At 42.5% G+C, this 22,956-nt stretch overlaps 1 protein-coding gene across 3 annotated transcripts in view; it reads left to right on the forward strand.

Moving 5' to 3' along the window:
* Window positions 1–22,956, forward strand: part of phip (PHIP subunit of CUL4-Ring ligase complex) — a 75,138-nt gene that overhangs the window by 35,639 nt on the left and 16,543 nt on the right. For all 3 annotated transcript variants that reach the window (XM_033647796.2, XM_033647797.2, XM_078173679.1), the window contains 11 exons: window positions 720–860; window positions 5,914–6,097; window positions 6,202–6,304; window positions 6,441–6,575; window positions 8,376–8,473; window positions 8,604–8,811; window positions 9,591–9,701; window positions 9,982–10,089; window positions 15,073–15,197; window positions 18,660–18,742; window positions 18,833–18,944. In XM_033647796.2, coding sequence (XP_033503687.2) covers window positions 720–860; window positions 5,914–6,097; window positions 6,202–6,304; window positions 6,441–6,575; window positions 8,376–8,473; window positions 8,604–8,811; window positions 9,591–9,701; window positions 9,982–10,089; window positions 15,073–15,197; window positions 18,660–18,742; window positions 18,833–18,944 — 1,408 coding nt within the window. The remainder of the gene's footprint in view (window positions 1–719; window positions 861–5,913; window positions 6,098–6,201; window positions 6,305–6,440; window positions 6,576–8,375; window positions 8,474–8,603; window positions 8,812–9,590; window positions 9,702–9,981; window positions 10,090–15,072; window positions 15,198–18,659; window positions 18,743–18,832; window positions 18,945–22,956) is intronic.

The raw sequence follows: 22,956 nt of genomic DNA on the forward strand, positions 1-22,956 counted from the left end.
CTAATGGCACTAAATGGCGACTATTGGTTTTTATTGGACTATTGAATTTTCTCATTTTTGGATTCTTTTTTTCACCTTGGAGGCGTACAAGAAAAACAGTTTTTATTCACAAATTTAAGGCAACACAGGGTGAGTAATTGATATACAAATAGTCATTTGGGTGGTGAAGTATTCCTTTAATGAGAGGCTTTTACTGAAACTACATCAGCATTGGCAATTAAAAAGCAGAATTAATAAGGCAGTATAAAATGTTGGCAGGAGCGCAAACAGAAACAGTAGTTTATGAAATGCATTAGTAGGGCACAGCGGAGGCAGGTGAAGGAGGAAAAGGAGGAAAAAGGAATTTCTTATGAGACACTCTACATGCTCTCGGAGGCTTTTACCTCACAGTGTATATATATATATATTGGTGTACAGCGAACTTTGCCCTGCTGTAAGCTTTTCAAAAGCATTGTGGATATTAAGGTGACTGTGAAGGCTTTGTGAAAAACGCATTGCCCTTCCTCTTCCTGTAAGTTGATTGTAGAGCATTGTGATGTGCCTATGGTTCTTAGCTGACCTCCACAAAAAGAAACAGAATTGAATGCAATAAAGCAATGTATACATCCAGTTATTAGAGGACAGCAGAGGTCTTCTCTGTGGCTGCTGCTGGATTTAAGGTTTGGTCTGTTTGCCTTTCACTTTTAAAGTCTCTCTTTGTCCACTTCTGTCTGTGTCAGGCCTGAATCAAGTGGTGAGTGAGCAGGCGGTGGACGGTCCCAGTCCTCTAGACACGATGATTCAGAGGCTGCAGCAGGAACAGGACCAAAGACTGGGAACGAATGACACTTCTGCCTCAGCAAACACCAGGTCCAGCAGAGGTAAGACCGCGCCATGACTGTTGTCATATAGGCAGGGCGTTATGTAGGGCAGTGGTTCCCAACTGGTGCAGCCACGGGGTCCAGATTTCTCCTTAGTCATTAGTTCAAGGCCCCACAGTTTAATACATTCAGCGCCATTTACTGTTTGGCCATGTCTTTTATCTAGTTTGCTGTCTCTGTTGAGAAGCAGGAGCACGGATGCAAAATACATCCATGAGCAGGAGTCACCATGGATGCAGGGGTCACTTGCAGGTGCCAGGTGTTAGCTTCTCGCGAGATTTTGAAGTATCTCGTCTCCTCGTTCAGGAAAAAAACATTACCACGAAAAACAGAAAAAAAATTACCACAAAAAAACAGAAAAAAATACCCCGAAAAACAGAAAAAAATTACCACGAAAAACAGAAAAGTAAATAAATTACTCTGAAAAACAGGGCGTTTTTTATTTGTCAAGTGAATGCAATACGCAATACGCTAACTTTTTGTGATATTGCTGAAACTCTCTCTATATCCACACAGAAGTACACAACACAGATAATCTACTCCTCTGCCTACCTTATTGCTTCCAATGGCATTACTGCACGTGAATGAAAACAACCAATCAGAGCTGAGGAGTCTCAAACTCGACTGTCGATCGTGTTAATCAGTTTGTAAACTCCTGTCAAACTAGGCAGCGTTCATCAAATATGAACCAAGATCCTGTGACTACATTGTAACATTTTTAGTGTACTGTTTAGCTGTAAAATGAGAAAGTTTGTGACCCGACCGCCATGTTGGAAAAAGTTGAGATGAAATTTCAGCACCACCCACCAGCCGGAGCAAACTTTCTTATTGACATGACATGATTGACAGCTGTGTTAGAGATTTCTCTGCACTGATTGGTTGTTTTCCATGGACCAGTGATTCTACAAGTGGGAGGAGGGGCCTGATTTTTTTCCCAAAGACTTAGCAAATATGACAAGAAGTTATTTCATGAAAGTTACCAACTGTATTTTTATTTCAGTTAAAATGTAGAAGCTTTTTGTGGAATTTGTATATTGCAAACCATCTTTGAAGCAGAGTTAAATAAATACTGTTTGCAGACACTGTTTTAATCCAGATATAATGCATTTGTATAATTAACTCTATGAGAAGTACGCCACACAATACATTTGTATAAATGTCTTGTCATAATCAACATAATTACTTTCAAACATTTAGTTTGTAATTAGCGTATTGTCGAACTAAAAAGATTTTTTATGCACATTTCAACAACTTACATAATTCCCAATTATGCAAAACAAGCAATTTGAACTCACTAAGATTCACACAGGAAAACCTAGAAAGTTCAATCAGATACACCTGACTCAGAGTTAGTAAATACAGAAAACTGATCTGTGGCACATTTGCCTTTTGGTATTTTTTCCGTTAAAGGTGATGTGTGTGTGAGATTTCAGGGGATTTGGTGGTGTTTAGTGGTGAACTGCAGATTGCAACCAGGTGAAACTTCTCACGGCCAGAATTCCTTGCGTTCATTGTTCAGGAGGTTTTTATTGGGAGCCGAATTATCTGCAGAGGTCTCCAAAACAAACAGACTAGATGATTTGAACCGCTAAAAACACTGGATAAATCAGTTTCACGTTACAAATCAGTGCATCTGCAACACTGTTTGGCATCTTGGAGACGGATGGCTTGCCCACAACATGCTATTGTGTTCTCGCCCCTTTTCTCACGTGTGATCACCTTTTTCTGATCCAGATTATTCACAAAGGTCTCTTCCTCTCCAAAACAAACAGACTCTGTGATTTAAACCACTAGAAACACTAAAAAAGTCAGTTTCAGATTACATATCAGTGTAACTATGGTGCTGCTCATTGCAGTTGGGCGTCTTTCTACAGCGGCTGGTGTGAAGACGCAAATGGCCCTATCTGGAGACAGTGTTTGGTTTGTGTGTTCTGGGCTACTGAAGCAAAACATGGCAGTGCAGTATGGCAGTCTCCATAAACAAAGACCTCCTCCCGGTGTAGATTTAAACAGCTCATTCCAAGACCAGGAGAATACAACAGTTCTTATTTTTAGGTGATAATACACTAAAGAAAACATACTTATGATATTCATTTCCATTTTTGCCAATATATCCTCCTAAATCCTACAGACTGGACCTTTAAGTGATGAAAACATACACTAGATCTAAGGCTCTGTTTACATATATAGAGATATTGTTTATTAACAGATATTGTCTCCCGTTTTTTCATAAAAATTCTGTTCACACCACCTTTGTTTTACAAAATATTGTTACCTTTTCCCTTCCACTCCTCATAGACGACAATCCCACTTTCAAAATGGTCCCACCATGGTTTCACTGTTGGTTTTAGTTTACTTTAAAGTTTGGATGCTGAGGTGGAGCAGAAACGTTGGACACAGCAGATGTCTCTGTTAGTTCGTGAAGTGGTGCAGCAGTGCTGGGTTTAAGTGTGAAGTTAGACCAAGCAGTACTAACAAAATGTTAACCAAGTAATAGTCCACCTTCTCGTACATGCTTATTTCACAAAGCAACAATGGGCAGGTGCAAATTGAGGAGATGATGATGTTGTCGTTTCCTGAATGCTCTGTTAGAAGGCATTTTAAAAATCTCTGTTTTAGAGTGCTTTCACACCTGCCCTGTTTGGTATGATTCAGTCAAACTCAAGTTTGTTTGCCCCCTAAGTGTGTGAACACAGCAATCACACTCAGGTGCGCACCAAAACAACCGGACTGAGACCTTCTTGAAGAGGTGGTCTCAGTCTGGTTACAAAGGAACTCTGGTGTGGTTGGTTTGTGGTGAGAAGGTGTTCCGACCAGGATGTGAAGCAACTGTAGTCACATGACACATTGTTTGGGTTAAACATGAGCATGTTACAGTCCTGGAGGATTATTAATGTGCACCTCCTCCTGTACTGCCTTAATATGCACATTCAGCACATCCAATGCATCAAAACATTGTTTTCTAGTTGGAGCCGCGCCTCGTTTTCAAACTGTATGGTTTGACTAAAATGAACAATGACAGCAATATAGTCCACGATGAGCAGCGCTAAAATCAACCTGCGTAGTTGTCCCTCCATTGTGACATTAGAAAGTGTCACATTTATCTTGCAAGTGTACTCTTCTTCAACGTTTGCTTTACTTCCTGGATTTTTCTGACCAATCAAGAGCAGCTTTCTCACACAAGGCATTTGATCTGGTCTGCTTGTAAATGCTGCCGTGAGAACACGAACCAACTCTAGGCAATTATACAACTTTGTAACAACATTAGTCAAACATAGAGAAAAATTTTCAAAAACATGTATACATGTATACACACGAATCATCCACTTGTCTGTGGCTCTGGTGCTCTGTAACACATCAGCGTATACTGTGAGCGCAGCTGTCTCTTTCTAACAGAAAGACACTGTAGTCTTCTCAGTAACAAAATCCAGGGTGTCTTTAATGTAAGCTTTATAAATTCCATTAGATTACACAGATAAAATATCATTAACTCAGCAACAGACTCCCTGCTACTTATAATCATTGTTTCTTCTCTTGTCTTTCTTTCTATCTTTTAGACAATGAATCACTTTTAGAGCTGAGACAAGAATTTACTCTATCAACACAAATCTAATCACTAACTATTTTGTCAAATGATTAATGCTTTAAGTCTCCTTTAAAACAAGATACCAGATACTCACTGGCTCCAGGCAGCTTGATTTGCTGCTTTTCTTTGGCTTCTCTGTGTGATTGTAAACTGAATATATGTTGGGTTTTCAAACTGTTGCTCATAAAAAACAAGCATTTTGGAAGACTTCAACTTGAACTTTTGGAAGTTATAATGGATATACAGTGTCATTGTTAATTGATAATCAATGATAAGTGGCTGCAGCCCTCCCCCATTTATTCAAGAGCTGCAAATTCTAATTTACTCGTATATTCATGATATCTGTACACAAGCATCAAAATCCCCCTTTTCGTTTTCTGTAAAACCAGATGAAACGGTTTCAAATGATTGATGACTCATCCTGAATTCATGGGTGTTTACAAAAGCTGTGTTATGAGACTTTGGGTGACTAGCTAACCACACTGGTCATATAAAACTTTCTCACACTGCAGCAAATCGTCTTTTGTAGTTAGCTACTACAACTGTCTCTGGTTGTAGTAGCTAACAGAGAAATATGGAGAGAGATTGGTAGAGATGTGTGTTTGGATGTCAGTGGGCAAAACCTTCATTTTCACCTGTAAAACAATTTGGTTCTCCTTCATCCTCCTCCTGATCTGATGGCGAAGGACAAGTGTGTGGAGCCAACAGCTCTGCATCGCACCTAACTCTAAGCTTGCCTACTTTTAAGTGGTCCAAAAAATTGCGAAGGATTTGACTGTGGCTCAGAAGGTAGCAGGGTGCAGTTCGATCCCCGGCTCCTCCAGTCTGGATGCTGGAGTATACTTGACCAAGATACTGAACCCCAAATTGCTGATGGCTGTTCCATCGGTCTGTGAGTGTGTTAAAAACTGAGTAGCAGGTGGCACCTTGTATGGTAGCCTTGGCTTTCAGTGTGTGAATGGCCGAATGTGAGTTGTAGTGCGGAAAGGCGCTATACAAACCCATTTAAATCCCTCTTGTAACTGCACACTGCTCAAATATCTTGTTTCACTGGGAAATACGTCACAGTACAGTAGCTAAAGATGCTCTAACTTCTGTTTCATGGGGACTTTGATAAAGCAGTGGCATATTTTAAGTTGAAAGATATGTTGTCATAAGTAGTTGACAAGCCTGGCTTCCTTTTTAAGATTGTTTGATTGTTTTACTTGAAAAAGGAGGCTCACTAAAAACAGATGTGTCCTATCTGTGATGCAGTAAAATATTTATCTCTTAACAAATTGAAATTATTTCAGCCAGGATAACCATGACATGAAATATTCATATTGTCCCATGCCTAGTTTGGGTTCAGCATCTTTTATCAAGTGTTTTGACCAGCGGGACAACTCCCCCCCAAAAGCAGGTGTATCCCCTAAATGCTGACAAATTAAAAAGCGCTGTTCCTCCTCTCTTTGACATCTCTTCCCTCAGGATCGGTGGGTTCGCCCACAGAGGTGCACTCTCCGCCCAATGTTGGTCTGCGTCGCAGCGGGCAGATCGAGGGTGTCCGCCAGATGCACAGCAACGCCCCGCGCAGCCAGATGGCCACAGAAGGAGACCTAGTGGCCTGGAGCCGCAGGGTGCTGGTCCCTGAGCTGGAGGACGCCTCTGTCAGGTGACGCACGACACTGATGTCACACAGAGGAGCATGTTTTTGGAAGTGATAGTGTGAATGCATGTCGTGACTCTGTGTGTGTGTGTGTGTGTGTTATCGTGTAGGAGACAGGTAAACTGGCGTGAGGCTAAAGGGGAGGAGGAGATAAATATTTATCAGTCAGAAAGGAGGAGACGCACCATCCACTCGCTCCCCAAGGAGAGCAGGGTGAGTGAATTAACAGACATACACACACACACACGTTATTGTTTTATGGAAATATAGTTTTATTATTTTTGGCGTAACGTCTGTTACACACAGCACTTTAATTTTAATACATATTTCTTGTTGAATCGTTCTCTAGGTTCATCCAACATCAGAGTCAGTTGATGAGGGGAGGAGGAGCCAAGGTAACCACGGCTACCACACACGTGCGGCTATGGAGGAGACGAGCCGCCAGAGCGCCGAGGCTGCTGATGACGATGAAAGCACCTCAGAGGTAGAGACAGTTACTGCCTTGTTTTGAATTTAGTTAAAATACTTAGTGGGGGAGCTGTTTGTTAAACCCTTCTTGAAACTCACACAGAAAGCGTTTCAGCAGCTGGAGGCGGCTTTTTATAATTGTTTTTGATGAGACTGAAGCTTTTTGCTTGCTGTTTTTCATTGCCACGAGCCTCAGGTTTCTGCGCTCTAGGCAACTGGCAGTTTTGCGGGATCGCTCTGAATTCCGCAAGTTAACTCAGAGCAGAAAATCTTCCCACGTCATCTCTCTTATCGTCATCGTTTTTCCCAGTTTCCAATCAGATGATTTGAGAGGCGGGCCTTCTGTGGTGGTCACGACAACAAGTTTACAGTTGGTAAACAGTGGAGGAGAGACTGGTGGTAGTGGTTGCTGGATACCCAGAGCTATACGGCCCGATGATAGACAGCAGGTTGTCAAACTGCCCCTGAGTCATCCTAAAATATGCCTGGAAACGTCCATCATGGAGGAGAAGCTCCTGGACCAACTGGTGGTACTCCCCATGATCCAGCCTCTTTTTTAGGGTCTCATGTACCCACACAGATCTCTGTTTATCTGCTGACAGCCTCTCACCCTCAACCAGAGCTACAGACAGTACCCTCTGCCTCAATATTTTACTGACTAGCTTCTAATTACTGTGAAAAAAACCAAAACAGTAGATTGATTACAGGGGAAGGTTCGTACAGTATAAGGACGGGAAGGCGCAGCAAGCACTTTTTTTTACTAGTGGCACTGAGTTAAAAGAAAAACGGCAGTGCTGTGTGCGTCATGTTTTGGAACCTGCAAGATGCTTTTTGTGTAATCGGGGCCTTAGATTTGATTTGAAATACTGTGCAGCTTTGATTAAATACCTTTTTGATAATGTTTCTGCATTTTCTGACTATTTTTCTCAAACATGGGACAGGAAGAGAAAAGTAACACAGGACAGATAAATTCTTCAGACAGACAATTGGTTTAGGAACTGAATCCAACATACAGTGTTTGGCACTAATGGATGTTAATTTAGATTTAGTCTTGTTTGGATTTGTGTGTTGGGTTTTGTGCTTAGGGGGCTTTTTGTATATCTTAACTGTTGGGTTTAGGGTATGGCTCCGAGAGACTGTTTTTGTCTTGGGACGTTACATGCGTTTCATACATGTAGGTCAAACCATCTTCGGAGGGTTCTTTGTAGTAATTTTTCAAGGGGTGCTACTAAGCCATTTTTTGGAACCCAAGCACGAGACCAATAACAAATCAAATTTTCCACCAAATGTGATGTGTGTACAAAGTGTCATGAGTTTTTGAGTATGTAAAGCCCCCCCAAAATATGATTCATTTGGAGGAAGAAGAAAAAGAATTCCTTGGATTTCCATAGGGTCCTTGCACCACGTGGTGCACTGGTTCTAATTACAACAAATAAATAATCAGCAAAACAAGTTTACAGTGAATAGAAGTCAGGGTAAATAGGCAGGGGCAGCCACATACACTGCAGGTAGAGCGGGTGGCCCATGCACTTAGGCAGTGTCCTTGCTGCAGGTGGCCATGGGCTTGATTCCACCCTGTGGCCGATTGCTGCATGTCACCCATCTCTTTCCCCCATTTGCATTTCATACTGTCCTGTCGAATAATAAGGCAAAAAATCTTTAAAAAATGTCTGACCCGTGGGCCATAGTGTGCAGTAACATAGACAACACTTTGCCTTTATTAAACACTGAGGTATTTACCTTTCACTGACTCTGTTTGTGTTTTGTTCATCATCAGAGTGCTAACATAAAACATAAAATGATGTGTGTGTTCCAGGCAGAGGTGGAGGTACGGCAAATCAACGGGCATTCCTCAGAGGACGAGAAGGAAGAAGAGCAAAAGGAGCCCTGGCCAGACGACCACAGTAGCTCAAGGTAAGATACGTCCACTACGTCACACACATTTATTGTATCAGCTGTCTCCTACGTGCACACACTATACACACATCAAAACATAAGCAGATACATGTGTGTATTTAATCTTCTCTCTGTGACGCGCTCGCAGCGACTACTCCAGCGATTACTCTGACTGGACGGCGGACGCGGGGATCAACCTCGAGCCGCCCAAGAAGAGTGTGAAAGTGAAAAAGAAGAGCAGCGGCTCTGAGGAGGACGGAGAGAAGAAGAGGGACGGCAAGAAGGAAAGGAAGAAAGACAAAGCAGACAAAGACGGCACGTTACCAAAGAAGAAGCAGCCAAAGGAGAAAAGGAAGGTTTGTCATGAGTAGTTTGACCTTTGACAAAATAATATTCCCTCTGTCTGGCTCAGCGTCTGTGGGCTAATGGGCATGTAGCTACTTCCATGTTTCAGATGATACGTCATGTTTGTAGTCGACCAATGAAGATGAGTTTACATATCACCTTGGGTTCGTCCTTCACCTTCTCAAAATGATCCCACACTTTGATTTTCCTGCCCGACATGTTATTAACTAGCCTGTGGAATAACCGCAGGTACCAGCCCTGGAAATTAACCTGACGAGGACACTTCCTGTGTCTGTCCTTTCAAATTAAAGTCCCACGTGGTCCAATCATATAGGTTTGGCTTTATTTTGACAAGGAGCGGCTCCTAAAAGAGTTTCACGTTTGTTTGTTTTTTTTGTTTTTTAAATTAATCTTGCCGACTAATAACCTTTCTGGTTGACTAACGTTTGGTTGCCTGTTAGGGAGCAGCCCTAATTAGTAGAACTAATTACTAGGAAGAGCAGAAAGGAGCATAATGCAAAACCTAAATTTTATAAAAGAAGTGTTATAACCTTCATCAAGATGTTTTCAGTTTGGTTTGTTTGTCAGCAGAATTATGGGAAAAACTACTGGCTTGATTTTCATGAAAGGGTGTAGCATCAGCTGAGGAGGAACCCATTAAATTCTGGAACTTATCCACAAATTAGCTTCCATGTTAATTTCATTAACATTGTGAGATGGGCCGTTTGATCTTGGCGGAGGTCTGTGCTCTGCTTCTAATCCAGTATTCATTCTGCTGTGTGTCGTTCAGAGGACAGACCTTCAGGAGCAAGGCCTCACTCTGGAGGAGTGGCTTCCCTCGGCCTGGATCACAGACACGGTCCCCCGGAGATGTCCTTACATACCCCAGATGGGAGACGAGGTACACGCCGCCTGTTTCTGTTGCAGTGTCCTCACCACATGCCCGCCACATGGCCACTCATACCAAAACACTGGTGTTTTTTATAGCAGCAAGACCAAAGTCAGCGGCCCCACGTGGCTGCAGTGTCCATTACACACGAGAATAAGAAGCACACAGACAAGTTTTATAGTTTTGCGTTACACTCCAGAGAAATGTACATAATGCACCAGAAAATGTTCAGGACACGGCTCTGAGCATTCTGCGGTGTATTTGAAGTGATGTACTATTTGTGTCCATGCAGGTATACTACTTCAGACAGGGCCACGAAGCCTATGTGGAGATGGCCAAACAAAAAAAGATTTACAGCATCAATCCTAAGAAGCAGCCCTGGCACAAGATGGAGCTACGGGTAAGGAACAGTTTGACAAAGATGGATTTAAGGCTCTCTGAAGAGAGACAGTGCTCTTTAGATCCCAGTGTATCCAGAGATTTCTTTATCTGTGGGCGCACGACCGCTGAGGAGAAGCCCTTTATAAAAATCACAGTAGAGCCATGTAAGGAAAATCAATACGGCCTTCACACAGAGGAACTACAGCTGTACAGTTGAATTAATAACAGATTATTAAGAACATAAAAGGAAAAATCACAGTGGAAAATGTAATTTTTTTTAGTAATAATTCTTACCGAGGTAAAGGCTGGTGATAAAATATGACACACAGTCTTCATATGAAACAACTCCGAGGCGGCGGAGCCCCGGGGGTGGATGAGATTCGTCTTGGATATCTCAAGGCTCTGGATGTTGTAGGGCTGTCCTGGCTGACACGCCTCTACAACATTGCGTGGACATCGGGGGCAGTGCCTCTGGAGTGGCAGACCGGGGTGGTGGTCCCCATTTTCAAGAAAGGGGACCAGAGGGTGTGTTCCAACTACAGGGGGATCACACTCCTCAGCCTACCCGGTAAGGTCTACTCCAGGGTGCTGGAGAAGAGGGTCCGGTCGATAGTTGAACCTCAGATTGAGGAGGAGCAATGTAGTTTTCGTCCCGGACGCGGAACCGTGGACCAGCTCTTTACCCTCGCCGGGGTGCTGGAGGGGGCATGGGAGTTTGCCCAACCAGTCCACATGTGTTTTGTGGATTTGGAGAAGGCTTACGACCGTGTCCCCAGGGGCATCCTGTGGGGGGTGCTCCGGGAGTATGGGGTTGGTGGCCCCTTGCTAAGGGCCATCCAGTCCCTGTACCGAAGGAGCATGAGTCTGGTTCGCGTGATGGGAGGATCTCGTCCCTGCTTTTTGCGGATGACGTGGTCCTCCTAGCTCCATCGAACAGTGACCTCCAGCTCTCGCTGGGGTGGTTCGCAGCCGAGTGTGAAGCGGCTGGGATGAGAATCAGCACCTCCAAGTCTGAGGCCATGGTCCTCAGCTGGAAAAGGGTGGATTGCCCACTCCAGGTCGGGGGGGAGGTCCTTCCTCAGGTGGAGGAGTTTAAGTATCTTGGGATCTTGTTCACGAGTGAGGGTAGGATGGAGCGGGAGATTGACAGGCGGATTGGGGCGGCGTCAGCAGTGATGCAGGCGCTTAACCGGTCCGTTGTGGTGAAGAGGGAGCTTAGCCAGAAAGCGAAGCTCTCAATTTACCGGTCGATCTACGTGTCAACCATCACCTATGGTCACGAGCTCTGGGTAGTGACCGAAAGAATGAGATCGCGAATACAAGCAGCCGAAATGAGTTTCCTTCGCAGGGTGGCTGGGCTCAGCCTTAGAGATAGGGTGAGGAGCTCAGACATCCGGGAGGGACTCGGAGTAGAGCCGCTGCTCCTCCACATCGAGAGGAGCCAGTTGAGGTGGTTCGGGCATCTGGTAAGGATGCCTTCTGGACGCCTCCCTTGGGAGGTGTTTCGGGCATGTCCAACCGGGAGGAGACCTCGGGGCCGCCCCAGAACACGCTGGAGGGATTACATCACCCGGCTGGCCTGGGAACGCCTCGGGGTTCCCGCGGAAGAGCTGATGGAAGTGGCTGGGGAGAGGACTGTCTGGGCTTTTTTGCTGAGGCTGCTGCCCCCGCGACCCGGACCCGGATAAGCGGAGGACGACGAGTACAACTACGAGTACGACAAGTCTTCATATGAATACACAGCAGTTACTGGGAATTTCTATAGAGCTGCAGCCTACAGTGATGTAATCACTCACTGTTGTTTCATCGTTATTAACAATTCATCACACACACACACACACACACACACCCACACACATGCTCTTTAGCTCCCAAACCTCTCGGCTGCGTTTCCTTTTCACCACCGACACCTGTCTGGTTTCACTTTCATGTGGACTTAAATCCCTTTTCTGTCCTAAAAATATACTTCCACTGCAGAGTACAAAGTTTCATCCCCGTATATGAAACTGCCTTTAAAATATTGAATAGCAAAAACATCAGACACTTCAACTCTTTAAAGTAACAGCTTATGGGATTGCATTTTTACTTTTTTTCTTTTTCATTCGTGGAGGCAGAAATAGCGATTTCTGTGCATGGCAGGCACAGTGTGCATCAGTGTGATTGTGTTGCCTGTAGCATTTGAACTGCAGCATTTTCTGCTATATCTTTTATTGTAATTTGAACAAACAGGCACGGCAACACTAAAGCAGCACTGTCTACAGTTTCACTTTTGCTCAGCTTGAAGAACTTACTGCTTCTCTCAGGGTGCAGCAGAGTACACCTCGGCAAATAGAAACTCTATCAATTGAGTGCGTTGAACTACAGTACAGGCCAACAGTTTGGACACACCTTCTCATTCAATGCGTTTTCTTTATTTTCATGACTATTTACTATTTACATTGTAGATTCTCACTGAAGGCATCAAAACTATGAATGAACACATGTGGAGTTATGTACTTAACAAAAAAAGGTGAAATAACTGAAAACATGTTTTATATTCTAGTTTCTTCAAAATAGCCACCCTTTGCTCTGACTACTGCTTTGCACACTCTTGGCATTCTCTCCATGAGCTTCAAGAGGTAGTCACCTGAAATGGTTTCCACTTCACAGGTGTGCCTTATCAGGGTTAATTAGTGGAATTTCTTGCTTTATCAATGGGGTTGGGACCATCAGTTGTGTTGTGCAGAAGTCAGGTTAATACACAGCCGACAGCCCTATTGGACAACTGTTAAAATTCATATTATGGCAAGAACCAATCAGCTAACTAAAGAAAAACGAGTGGCCATCATTACTTTAAGAAATGAAGGTCAGTCAGTCCGGAAAATTGCAAAAACTTTAAATGTGTCCCCAAGTGGAGTCGCAAAAACCATCAAGCGCTACAACGAAACTGGCACACATGAGGACCGACCCAGGAAAGGAAGACCAAGAGTCACCTCTGCTTCTGAGGATAAGTTCATCCGAGTCACCAGCCTCAGAAATCGCAAGTTAACAGCAGCTCAGATCAGAGACCAGATGAATGCCACACAGAGTTCTAGCAGCAGACCCATCTCTAGAACAACTGTTAAGAGGAGACTGCGCGAATCAGGCCTTCATGGTCAAATAGCTGCTAGGAAACCACTGCTAAGGAGAGGCAACAAGCAGAAGAGATTTGTTTGGGCCAAGAAACACAAGGAATGGACATTAGACCAGTGGAAATCTGTGCTTTGGTCTGATGAGTCCAAATTTGAGATCTTTGGTTCCAACCGCCGTGTCTTTGTGAGACGCAGAAAAGGTGAACGGATGGATTCCACATGCCTGGTTCCCACTGTGAAGCATGGAGGAGGAGGTGTGATGGTGTGGGGGTGTTTTGCTGGTTACACTGTTGGGGATTTATTCAAAATTGAAGGCACACTGAACCAGCATGGCTACCACAGCATCCTGCAGCGACATGCCATCCCATCCGGTTTGCGTTTAGTTGGACGATCATTTATTTTTCAACAGGACAATGACCCCAAACACACCTCCAGGCTGTGTAAGGGCTATTTGACCAAGAAGGAGAGTGATGGAGTGCTGCGGCAGATGACCTGGCCTCCACAGTCACCGGACCTGAACCCAATCGAGATGGTTTGGGGTGAGCTGGACCGCAGAGTGAAGGCAAAGGGGCCAACAAGTGCTAAACACCTCTGGGAACTCCTTCAAGACTGTTGGAAAACCATCACCAGCATCTCCATAGTTTTGCTGACGTTGAGGTGGAGATTGTTTCTCTGACACCACTGGGTCAGGCGCCTCACCTCCTCCAGATAGGCCGTCTCGTCATTGTTGTGGATTAGGCCTACCACCACAGTGTCATCCGCAAACAAATTTCTTACAGTTTTTAAGTGGTAAAAAATGTTTAAATTCAGCACTAAATCTGTGTAACAAATGTTACCAACCCGAAAATTACTGCAACATCTTATGAGACACCATTGAGCAAGAGCGGGCATCATATATATATCGGTCAGAACTTTCTAACACCCTATACACTCTAAACTTTCTAAGCTTGAACAGGCACCTAACACAAACACAATGTTTATTGTAGATTTATGACTAAAAAAGACTGAGCTGCGCTGAGCTTAAAAAACAGACATAGCTTTATGCTGGGTTTAAAGGATTAAAGGTACACTATGTAGGACTGTCCGTTACTGTTCTTAAACATGCTCGCCAGTGAAAGTAAAACCCAACCCTAGATTCACTCTTGTTTGGCATTTTGCTTCGCTATATTTTGAGCTTTTTCCACGGTGACTTTTGGCCGCACTGAGTGAAGCCATGCTGCGCCAATATGCGTTTCCACTGTCAGTTCAGACACGCTGTACCACACCAAGCAGTGCTAGAGAAGAACATTCTCCAGATTAGGTCAAAAAGCCGGGCTGCTCGTCCTCAAGTGGGTAGTGGTGATGTCTCGCCGACCATAGCCAACCCCTCGATGACCCTGCTTCTCCCCCTCAAACAAACCTCTGTCTGCAGGAGACCAGGGAGAAAGGCGTCATTAAAAGTCTAAGTTTATACATAATAAAATAACAGGGACTTTAGCCATGGATCAGCCCGCTGCTTTTAAACAGCGTCAGTCGAGACAAGTCATCATCAGTTAAAGACACACTTTCAAGTGGGTATGCCTGCTGTAATGGAGATACAAAGCCTTGCTGTGCTGGGCTGACGGCCCAAATCAAACCAAACCAAACTAAACCAAGCCAGCCCATGACGAAAAGGGGTATTTATGTCTTTTTGGCGCTGTGTCTCCTGCATGCCAGCTGTTTACTGTCTGGCACCTGGTCACTACCTTTTTATAAAGCTCATAAACGCCCCAAGCACAGAAAAAAAGGAGAAAATTAGAAAACACAGGCAGGGGACAGAGTTCTTAAAATGAACAAGGCTCCTGGGTGTGTGGCTGACTTTTCCTCAGTGAAAATTAATTTGCATTGTTTGTTCTTCTGTTTGTGGTGTTCAGGAGCAGGAACTGATGAAGATAGTCGGCATCAAGTACGAGGTCGGCTTGCCCACACTGTGCTGTCTGAAACTTTCCTTCCTGGACCCCGACACCGGAAAACTGACCGGAGGATCCTTCTCTATGAAGTAAGCATCACGCTCTGTCTCCACAGGAACTTCAGACAGTCTGCAGCATTCTGATGATTCACTCAGAAGAAGAGTTTAATTGCAAAAGCAGATAAGAGCCATTCTTCACATGAATAAACCACCAGTCTGACTGATATTCCTTTGAATGCACAAAAAAGAGAAAAATCGCAGTTTATGAAAATTTAAAATCTTTGAAATATCTAATCAAAACAACCAACATCACTCTGACTGATGCTCCCTGGCTTACAAACATAAAAAAGACATGATTTACACTACAGGACTTTCAAAGTTGTCAGATCGCTGTAGTCTTCACACTGCACAACTTGCTGTGTTGTAACAGGGAGTCTTTAAGTCATTGTGGTTTTCACACTATGACTGTCAGTGAGCTAAGAAACTAGAATATATCAAAAAATATATAAAACGCCCAAGTCAAAAAGTGAAGTTATTAGGTTGATAACTTACAGAAACATTTTGTGCAGTAGTCCAACTTCCATCTCCTCTACCCTTCTTTCTGTCACTGTGTCTCTCTGCCTCTCAAAAGCCACGTTTCCACCAAGCCGTATGGTTCAGTTCAGTTCGGTTTGGTACGTTTTTTTTCTGTTTCCACTGTGAAAAGTTGTGGATGGTACCAGTATAACCGTTCCTTAGCGTCCCCATGTTTGGTCCCCCTCTGTTGGGGTACCTAGCACACAGATCTGGTGCTAAAAGGTGGAGCTGTGAACACTGCAGTCTGATTGGTCAGTAGAGGACGGTCACTCTGCTCAGGGCTGAGTTGTGTCTGGCTTTGAGGCTCATGTAACCACTGTTCATACTGTGGAGAGTTTTATTAGTAAACTGTAACTATAAAATGAAAGGATGTTTTGCTGCCTCTCACAGCAGCTGGAGTCTGAGAAAAAATAACTTCATTCACTGGGCCGACTGCCGGTGACTTTTAAGGTGGAACGTTATCTTGTAATGTTCCTCAATGCATGAGTTGACGACGTGAATCCATCAGCACACCTTAAATTTCACTGTGACACAGACTTTTAGTAATGAGTGGATCTTCAAGCGTTTAAAAATATGTATCAATTTTGACTGGATTATGTGAACTGCATATATAATCCTCACTTAGAGGGTCGCGAAGTGGGCTACAGCAACACTAAACCCCTGAGCTTGCCTGAGAAGGACTAAATACACAAAGCTGCTATATTTAAATATCCCATGGAGAGAGACTCTCACTGCAGCCTGTTTTGTTTTCTTCTGAAAATGTCGGCGTGCAGCCTCGTTTTGTGGATGATAAACAAGGTGCAGACTGATAAAGGAGGAAATACAGTGAGTGCTGGACGGAGCAGTGAGTGGCAACAACCCCGCCCACATGAAAGTAAAGTATTAGGCCCGTTTCCACCGCAGGAACTTCAGGGTAATTTTACGGGGCCGGGGCCGTTGGTGTGTGTCTCCACCGCAGGAACCACCCCCGAAGGACAGAGTTCTGGAACTTTTACAGGGGCTAAACAAGTCCCTGCCTCGGAGTAGGTACTCAGAACAGCCCCGAAAAGCTCCTGGGTGGGGCTTGGGGTTTACTTGGTGCTGATTGGATATACTCAAGGCGGGATATGACGACAACAGAAAGCAACAAAATAGCCGGCATTTTTAAAACTCAGCAGACGAGGAGTCACATTTTTAAAATGAGTCGTAAGAAGAAAAGCAAGTTGTTGTTCTTCTTTGTTTGTTCCTTTGCCGCGTCGCCCCGGTCAAAATGGTCGCGCAACGATTACGTCACATCCAGAGCCCGGTAACTTTACAGGAACCTTCCTCCTACTCCGCCCTCTCAGTGGAGACACGGCGGTTGAGAGGGCCGAGTGAGATGACGTTCCTGTAAAGTTCCTGCCCCCCAAATAGTACCAGGAACTTCTTCAGTGGAAACGGGCCCACTGTTTGCAATGTCTAGGTACCATGTCTGAAGGGTTAGTTTTGGTTCTAAAGGCACTATACTGATAATGTCAGCGGCAGTATTGCTTGTTTCTTACCTCAGCCCGTGTCTTGTGCTCTCATTGGCTGCTGCTTGCAGAAAAAGTCCCCAACAAGTCCAGATATTTAACATGCTAGATATCTGGGGAGTGTCTTTGATGCATCAGTGAGCCTCTCAGCTTACGTCTTTGAATGGTTCAAACATAGTACTCAGGTGCTGATAGCAAACACTGAGCCAACGCTGACTTGCTTCAGATTTGGGGCTTTTGTCACTGAGCTCTGTCAGGGCTGAAGTCATGTAGTGTGAGATAGGGTTGCGGCGGTGTACGAGTTTCAAAGTATACTGTGATATAAAAGTTGACTGTTATCACACCATGTACATTTATTATATATGATATTGGAAAAAAAATGCAACTGGACGGAGAATCTCCTCTTTATTTTAGTTATTTTCAAAGGGGAGACTTTTTACACAAAGTTCAATTAACAAAATGGTTTCAGGTTTCAATTACAGTACAGTTTCATTCCTTTAAGGCTCATTCTGACTGATAGTAATAAAGATTCTGTAATACCGTGAAACCGTGATATTTTCTGAGATGGTTATCGTACCATAAATATCTCATACCGTTGCAACCGTAGTGTGAACAAGGCGTTAGGAAAATGCCTTAAAGCTATGGTCTACGTTTAGAAAGATGATGAGAAAGATTTGAAAAAAGCAAAGCATTTTTTATTTTCCATATCGAAACTCGTGTAGCTGAATCGCTCAGGGCCTTACAAACCGCTCGTACTTTCAAATGCGGAGGGGGGTTGGGACGAGGCGGGACGAGGAGCAGAGGAGTGTCAAAATGGAGCGAGGGGATTGGACGGAGGGTAAGAGAGAGAGTGCAAATTTGAGCAAGGAGTAACTCCCATGCGAACCGGATGGCTGTGATTGGTCAATTTCTTTGCAGGCCTGCAGCCGCCAGAGAGAATGGATTTTTTTGGTTCCTTTTGCTCTTCACATTGTGTAGCTAGCACTATTGGGCCATAACCAACATCTAAATGATGTTAATAATAATGATCAATCTTTCTAAACGTAGACCAGAGCTTTAATACTTGTATCTGATCATCACAGCACTCATGCTATTTGTATATGATCCATATTCTACTTTACTTTATGTGACGACATATTTAATTAAACCTTTTCAGTTTTTTTTCCATCAATATGCAGATTTTAAGTGTAGACAGATTTTGAAACTGTTCTCCTAAGTCATGTGGGTGCCTCTCTTCTGCTCAGTTTAATGTTTCTTTTCCTAATTAATTTTAATCTTAAGACAGACAGTAGACGGACACTATAATACATTTAATTTAGTAATCTTGACTGACATTACAAAGCAAACACTGTTACGTGAATGGTAAACTGCTGCTGCATATTTCATGTGTTTGATCCATTTTATTCTGCTTATTCTGTTTTTTCATTCCTTCAATGCTTCATTGCTTTGTCTTTGACTTAATGTGTATGTTTCTGTCTCGCTGCAGATACCACGACATGCCTGATGTAATCGACTTCCTGGTTCTGAGGCAACAGTTTGACAACGCCAGAAAGAGGCAGTGGACTATAGGTCGGCCGGTTTTTCCTTTGTAGCTCCTTTTGTGAAGTCAACTGTTCGTCTCTTGTAAAGATCTGAGCTAACGGTGATGTGTGTGTGCAGGTGACAGGTTTCGGTCAGTGATTGACGACGCCTGGTGGTTTGGGACCATTGAGAGCCAGGAGCCGTACCAGCCTCAGTATCCTGACAGCCTGTTTCAGTGCTACAACGTCTGGTATGATCACAGCTTGGGTTTACTCTGTTTAGGGCTGCACGGCTATAAATCTCTGCACAATCTCATTTTAACATGATAAATCTGCTGTATTTGCTTTAATAAGGAGACTGCATCAAACCGAGAGTTCCTAATTTCTCCATTAGTTGCATCAACAAATGACAAGACAGCATAACTCCACTTTATAAACTGTAAACACACAGAGGGCACAGATATGAAGTCAGATATAATGTGTGTGATGCAGACAGGACAGAAAAGCTTCAGAGGAATGAAACCAGCAAGAAAAAAAATGAATCCAGGAAATGTCAAAGGATGTAGAGTCATATTGTCTGTTTCCAAGGCGATGATGACAGTCAAAATTACATACTCTGCAATTTATATTTTACCTTAGAAAATGTTTTCAACCTCTTAAAACGACACGACAAAACTATTAATGTCATGAGAAAAGACCAGAAGATGTCTTAGAGAACCAACATGACATGAACCTGATGTAGTACAACACTCCAAGTGTGGATGGAAATTTTGATTCATGTTTCATCAGGGCTGGAAGATACGAACAAAAATTATTATCTCTATATTTTCAGGCTGAATGGCGATACACAATATATACCTCAGTATATTCTACTAAATTGGTGAAATGTTTAGCAGCAAGTCAAAGCCTCATTTGAGATGTCACGAGCACTTTTATAAAAACAGACTTAAAATGCAAAGACAGGAATTTTTTTTCCCTGTTTGAAAATATGCAGCTGCACAACATGTAAATGGAAAATCATATAAATGTACGTTAACGTGAGTATAAAAGTATCAAGTAGGTCTGAAACAATTAAAAATCTCTGTGGGCGGAGTTAAAGTCTTTTTCCATCTGTTGTCCTTTCAAATGAATCTAGTGCTGGAAAATGATTGAAATCTTTTTATCTATTTCGGTTATTAATCTTATTAATGCACAGAGCATCAACAGAGAGGCTGAGGGAGGGACGGAGCCAAACATTTTGTCCACGATATATACGTCTTGTATATGAAATGTCACCGCATTTCTTTAAACACATCTGTCGCCTGCATCCAGGCGCTGTCTCAGTGTCACACAATAGACTACAACTACCAAGAAGAACAGCGATGATCAACCTCACACACAAACTAGCAGTGCAGCGCTGTACTGCACGTGTGCGGCTGCAGTGATTTAATTCTTGTAATAGACTGATTTAGCGCAGCACGTGCAACATACAGACCGATGTCACACTGTATGAACAGACAGATTAAACAGAGGAGCAGCTCTGTGTCTCTCTGAGTGTTGACGGAGAACTTTGGAGTTGGAGGGGTGGAGCTTTGCAGAGAGTTTGAGAGAGGAGAGATGAACACTGGTGTGTGTTATGTAAAGCAACTTGACCCTATATTGACATAAACAATGTTGTCTAAATTTATATTTTGCTTGAAGATATATCGATACACCGTACATAGTGGTTATATCGCTCAGTGCTATGTTTTATGTTAAATCACGGAGCTTTAATTTTCAGAAATGTGATTTGGAATTTAGAGACTGACTTTCAAAAGGACTCTACTTGGCTACTGCAAAAGTGTCAAATATTTGACCCTGTGACCAGTTTGTCTTCTGTTAGGGACGGGAATTGATTGGATTTCATTGATACCACTGCCATTATTCAATTTGCCTATTGGCCTGCGTCTTTACCAATTCCCTTATTGATGCCTAATCAGTTTTCTGTGTGGAAAGTCCTGCAAATATTTTCCACATCAACACAACAGTTGTATCATCTCTGAGTCTGAGCAGTGTAGCGCAGAGTTGAACAAAGGCAGCGTGATGCTAATGTTATTACAACAGGATATTTACCCTCTGTAACGGACGTGCTGCTGCTCGGCTGAGAGGCAGTGGCACTTGTGCTCAGAGTGTCAAACACATGGCATCACTGGAAGTTAAGCCCATTTAAAAAAAACAAACAAAAACATTTAGGCAAAGGACTCACTTTGTATACATGTTTTTGTCTTATTTGCAATTTTTTTTGAAAACAAAAGTAAATAAATTTATTAAAAAAGGAGAGAAGGCACTGTTTTTTAGATACCATACTTAACTCCTTCACATCCACATGGGCATATCTTGCTCATTTGTGTACTTACATACATATATATACATATATTTATCTACATATCTACCTACACTTACATATCCATATCTGTCTACACCTCTTTAATAATGGGGAAGATAGAAAACAAAAGAAAAAAGACAACAAAAAACTAAAATAAATAAAAATGACAGTAAAATTCTCACAAACAAACAAACACACAAAATGCACATCACATGCAAATCTGAACCAAGGGATTCTTCAGTTCACACATTCTCTCATATGAAGTTCCAATCTGGAAGAAAAAGTCAACCTCTCCATCACATATACATCATGTACCACATCTACCCAGTGCTCGATCGCAGGTGCCTCTGTCTTCAGCTATTTTCTGGCGATAGCTTTTTACTTGATATTAACATAATCCTTAACATATATTTATCTCTAAATCTGTAAGACCTACATTAATTTCCCTCAAATATGATACCTCGACTGTAAATGGAAATTTCACCCTCAGTATTTTGTCCATGCTTTTCTGTAACTCCAGCTAATACAGGCTAATGGAGGGGCAGCTGCAAAAAACATGAAAATTATCTGCTTTATTTGCTCTGCATAATCTCCAACACCTTGGTATCTTTTCTGTGCTGGTGTTAGATTAAGCCCATTTTATGAAAGATGTCTCAGTGTATTGTTGGTGTTTCCACCCTTTATGTGAAATAATCATTTTACAGACGTTTCAAGCAGCACTTTGGACTGTTGTTTCCTCTCCACCATGACTCATTCTTAATACTAGTTTCCAGCAGCGTAGACGCATGAGTGTGACATCATCAGTGTGTCTGCAGGTCGTTAAAAAGACTTGAAATGTCTCAGTGTTTTGCAAATATTAAGCCTTGAAAGTCATTAAATAGACTTTAAAGTTGAATTTGTGAGGTCTTAATTGCCACAACACGGAAGCATATTGCATTCACTTGACAAATAATTTTTTATGCTTTTTTGGGGGGGTAATTTTTTTCTGATTTTCATGGTAATTTTTTTTTCTGTTTTTTTTGTAGTATTTTTGTTTCTGATTTTCGTGGTATGTTTTTTTTTGTTTCTCGGTTTAATTTTTTCTGTTTTTTTTTGGTGGTAATTTTTTTCTGTTTTTCGTGGTAATTTTTGTTTTGTTTTTCGGGGTAATTTTTTTTCTGATTTTCAGTTTATTTTTTTTTCTGTTTTTCGTAGTATTTTTGTTTCTGATTTTCATGGTATGTTTGTTTGTTTTTCTGGGTAATTTTTTTCTGTTTTACTGAGTATTTTTTTCTGAGTTAAGAGAGCAATAGAACAACAGACGCTTTCATTCCTTCCTTGAGAGAGCTTGCTATATGTGTCCAACTGATTGTGGAGAAACACTGCACTGCTCAGCAGATCTGAATGGGCTTTTCGTCTGAACAACCGCAAAGTCGTAAGGTGCCTGCATAAAGTCGACAAACTAATGATAACACCATCTATATGACTTAAAGACAAGAGTGTCTCCCAGTGTCTCAAACCCAAAACAAAGTAAAACTGGATTAAACTAAACAAGCGGGTCATGTTTGCTTCCATTATATCGAGCTCTCAAGAAAGGAATGAAAGTGTCTGTTGTTCTATTGCTCTCTTAACTCAGAAAAAAAAAATACTCAGAAAAACAGAAAAAATTACTCAATAAAACAGATTTTTTTTTTTATTTGTCAAGTGAATGCAATACGCTTCCGAACCACAAACATTAAACTAATTTAATTTGTTTTCATCAAAACGAGTCCAGCTCGTCTGTGTGGTTGTCCACTTTTTTTTTTAAATTTATAGTTTTGAATTGACATGACAAAGGACAGCACACTGACATGCTACAACTCATCAACGACACTATACGCAAATACAAAATCAAGCAAAACATAACAGATGTCGGGGAAGGTGCGGGTTGTAAAATAAAC

This window comes from Epinephelus lanceolatus, chromosome 13 (genome assembly GCF_041903045.1).
Source record: "Epinephelus lanceolatus isolate andai-2023 chromosome 13, ASM4190304v1, whole genome shotgun sequence".
Taxonomy (NCBI): Eukaryota; Metazoa; Chordata; class Actinopteri; order Perciformes; family Serranidae; genus Epinephelus; species Epinephelus lanceolatus.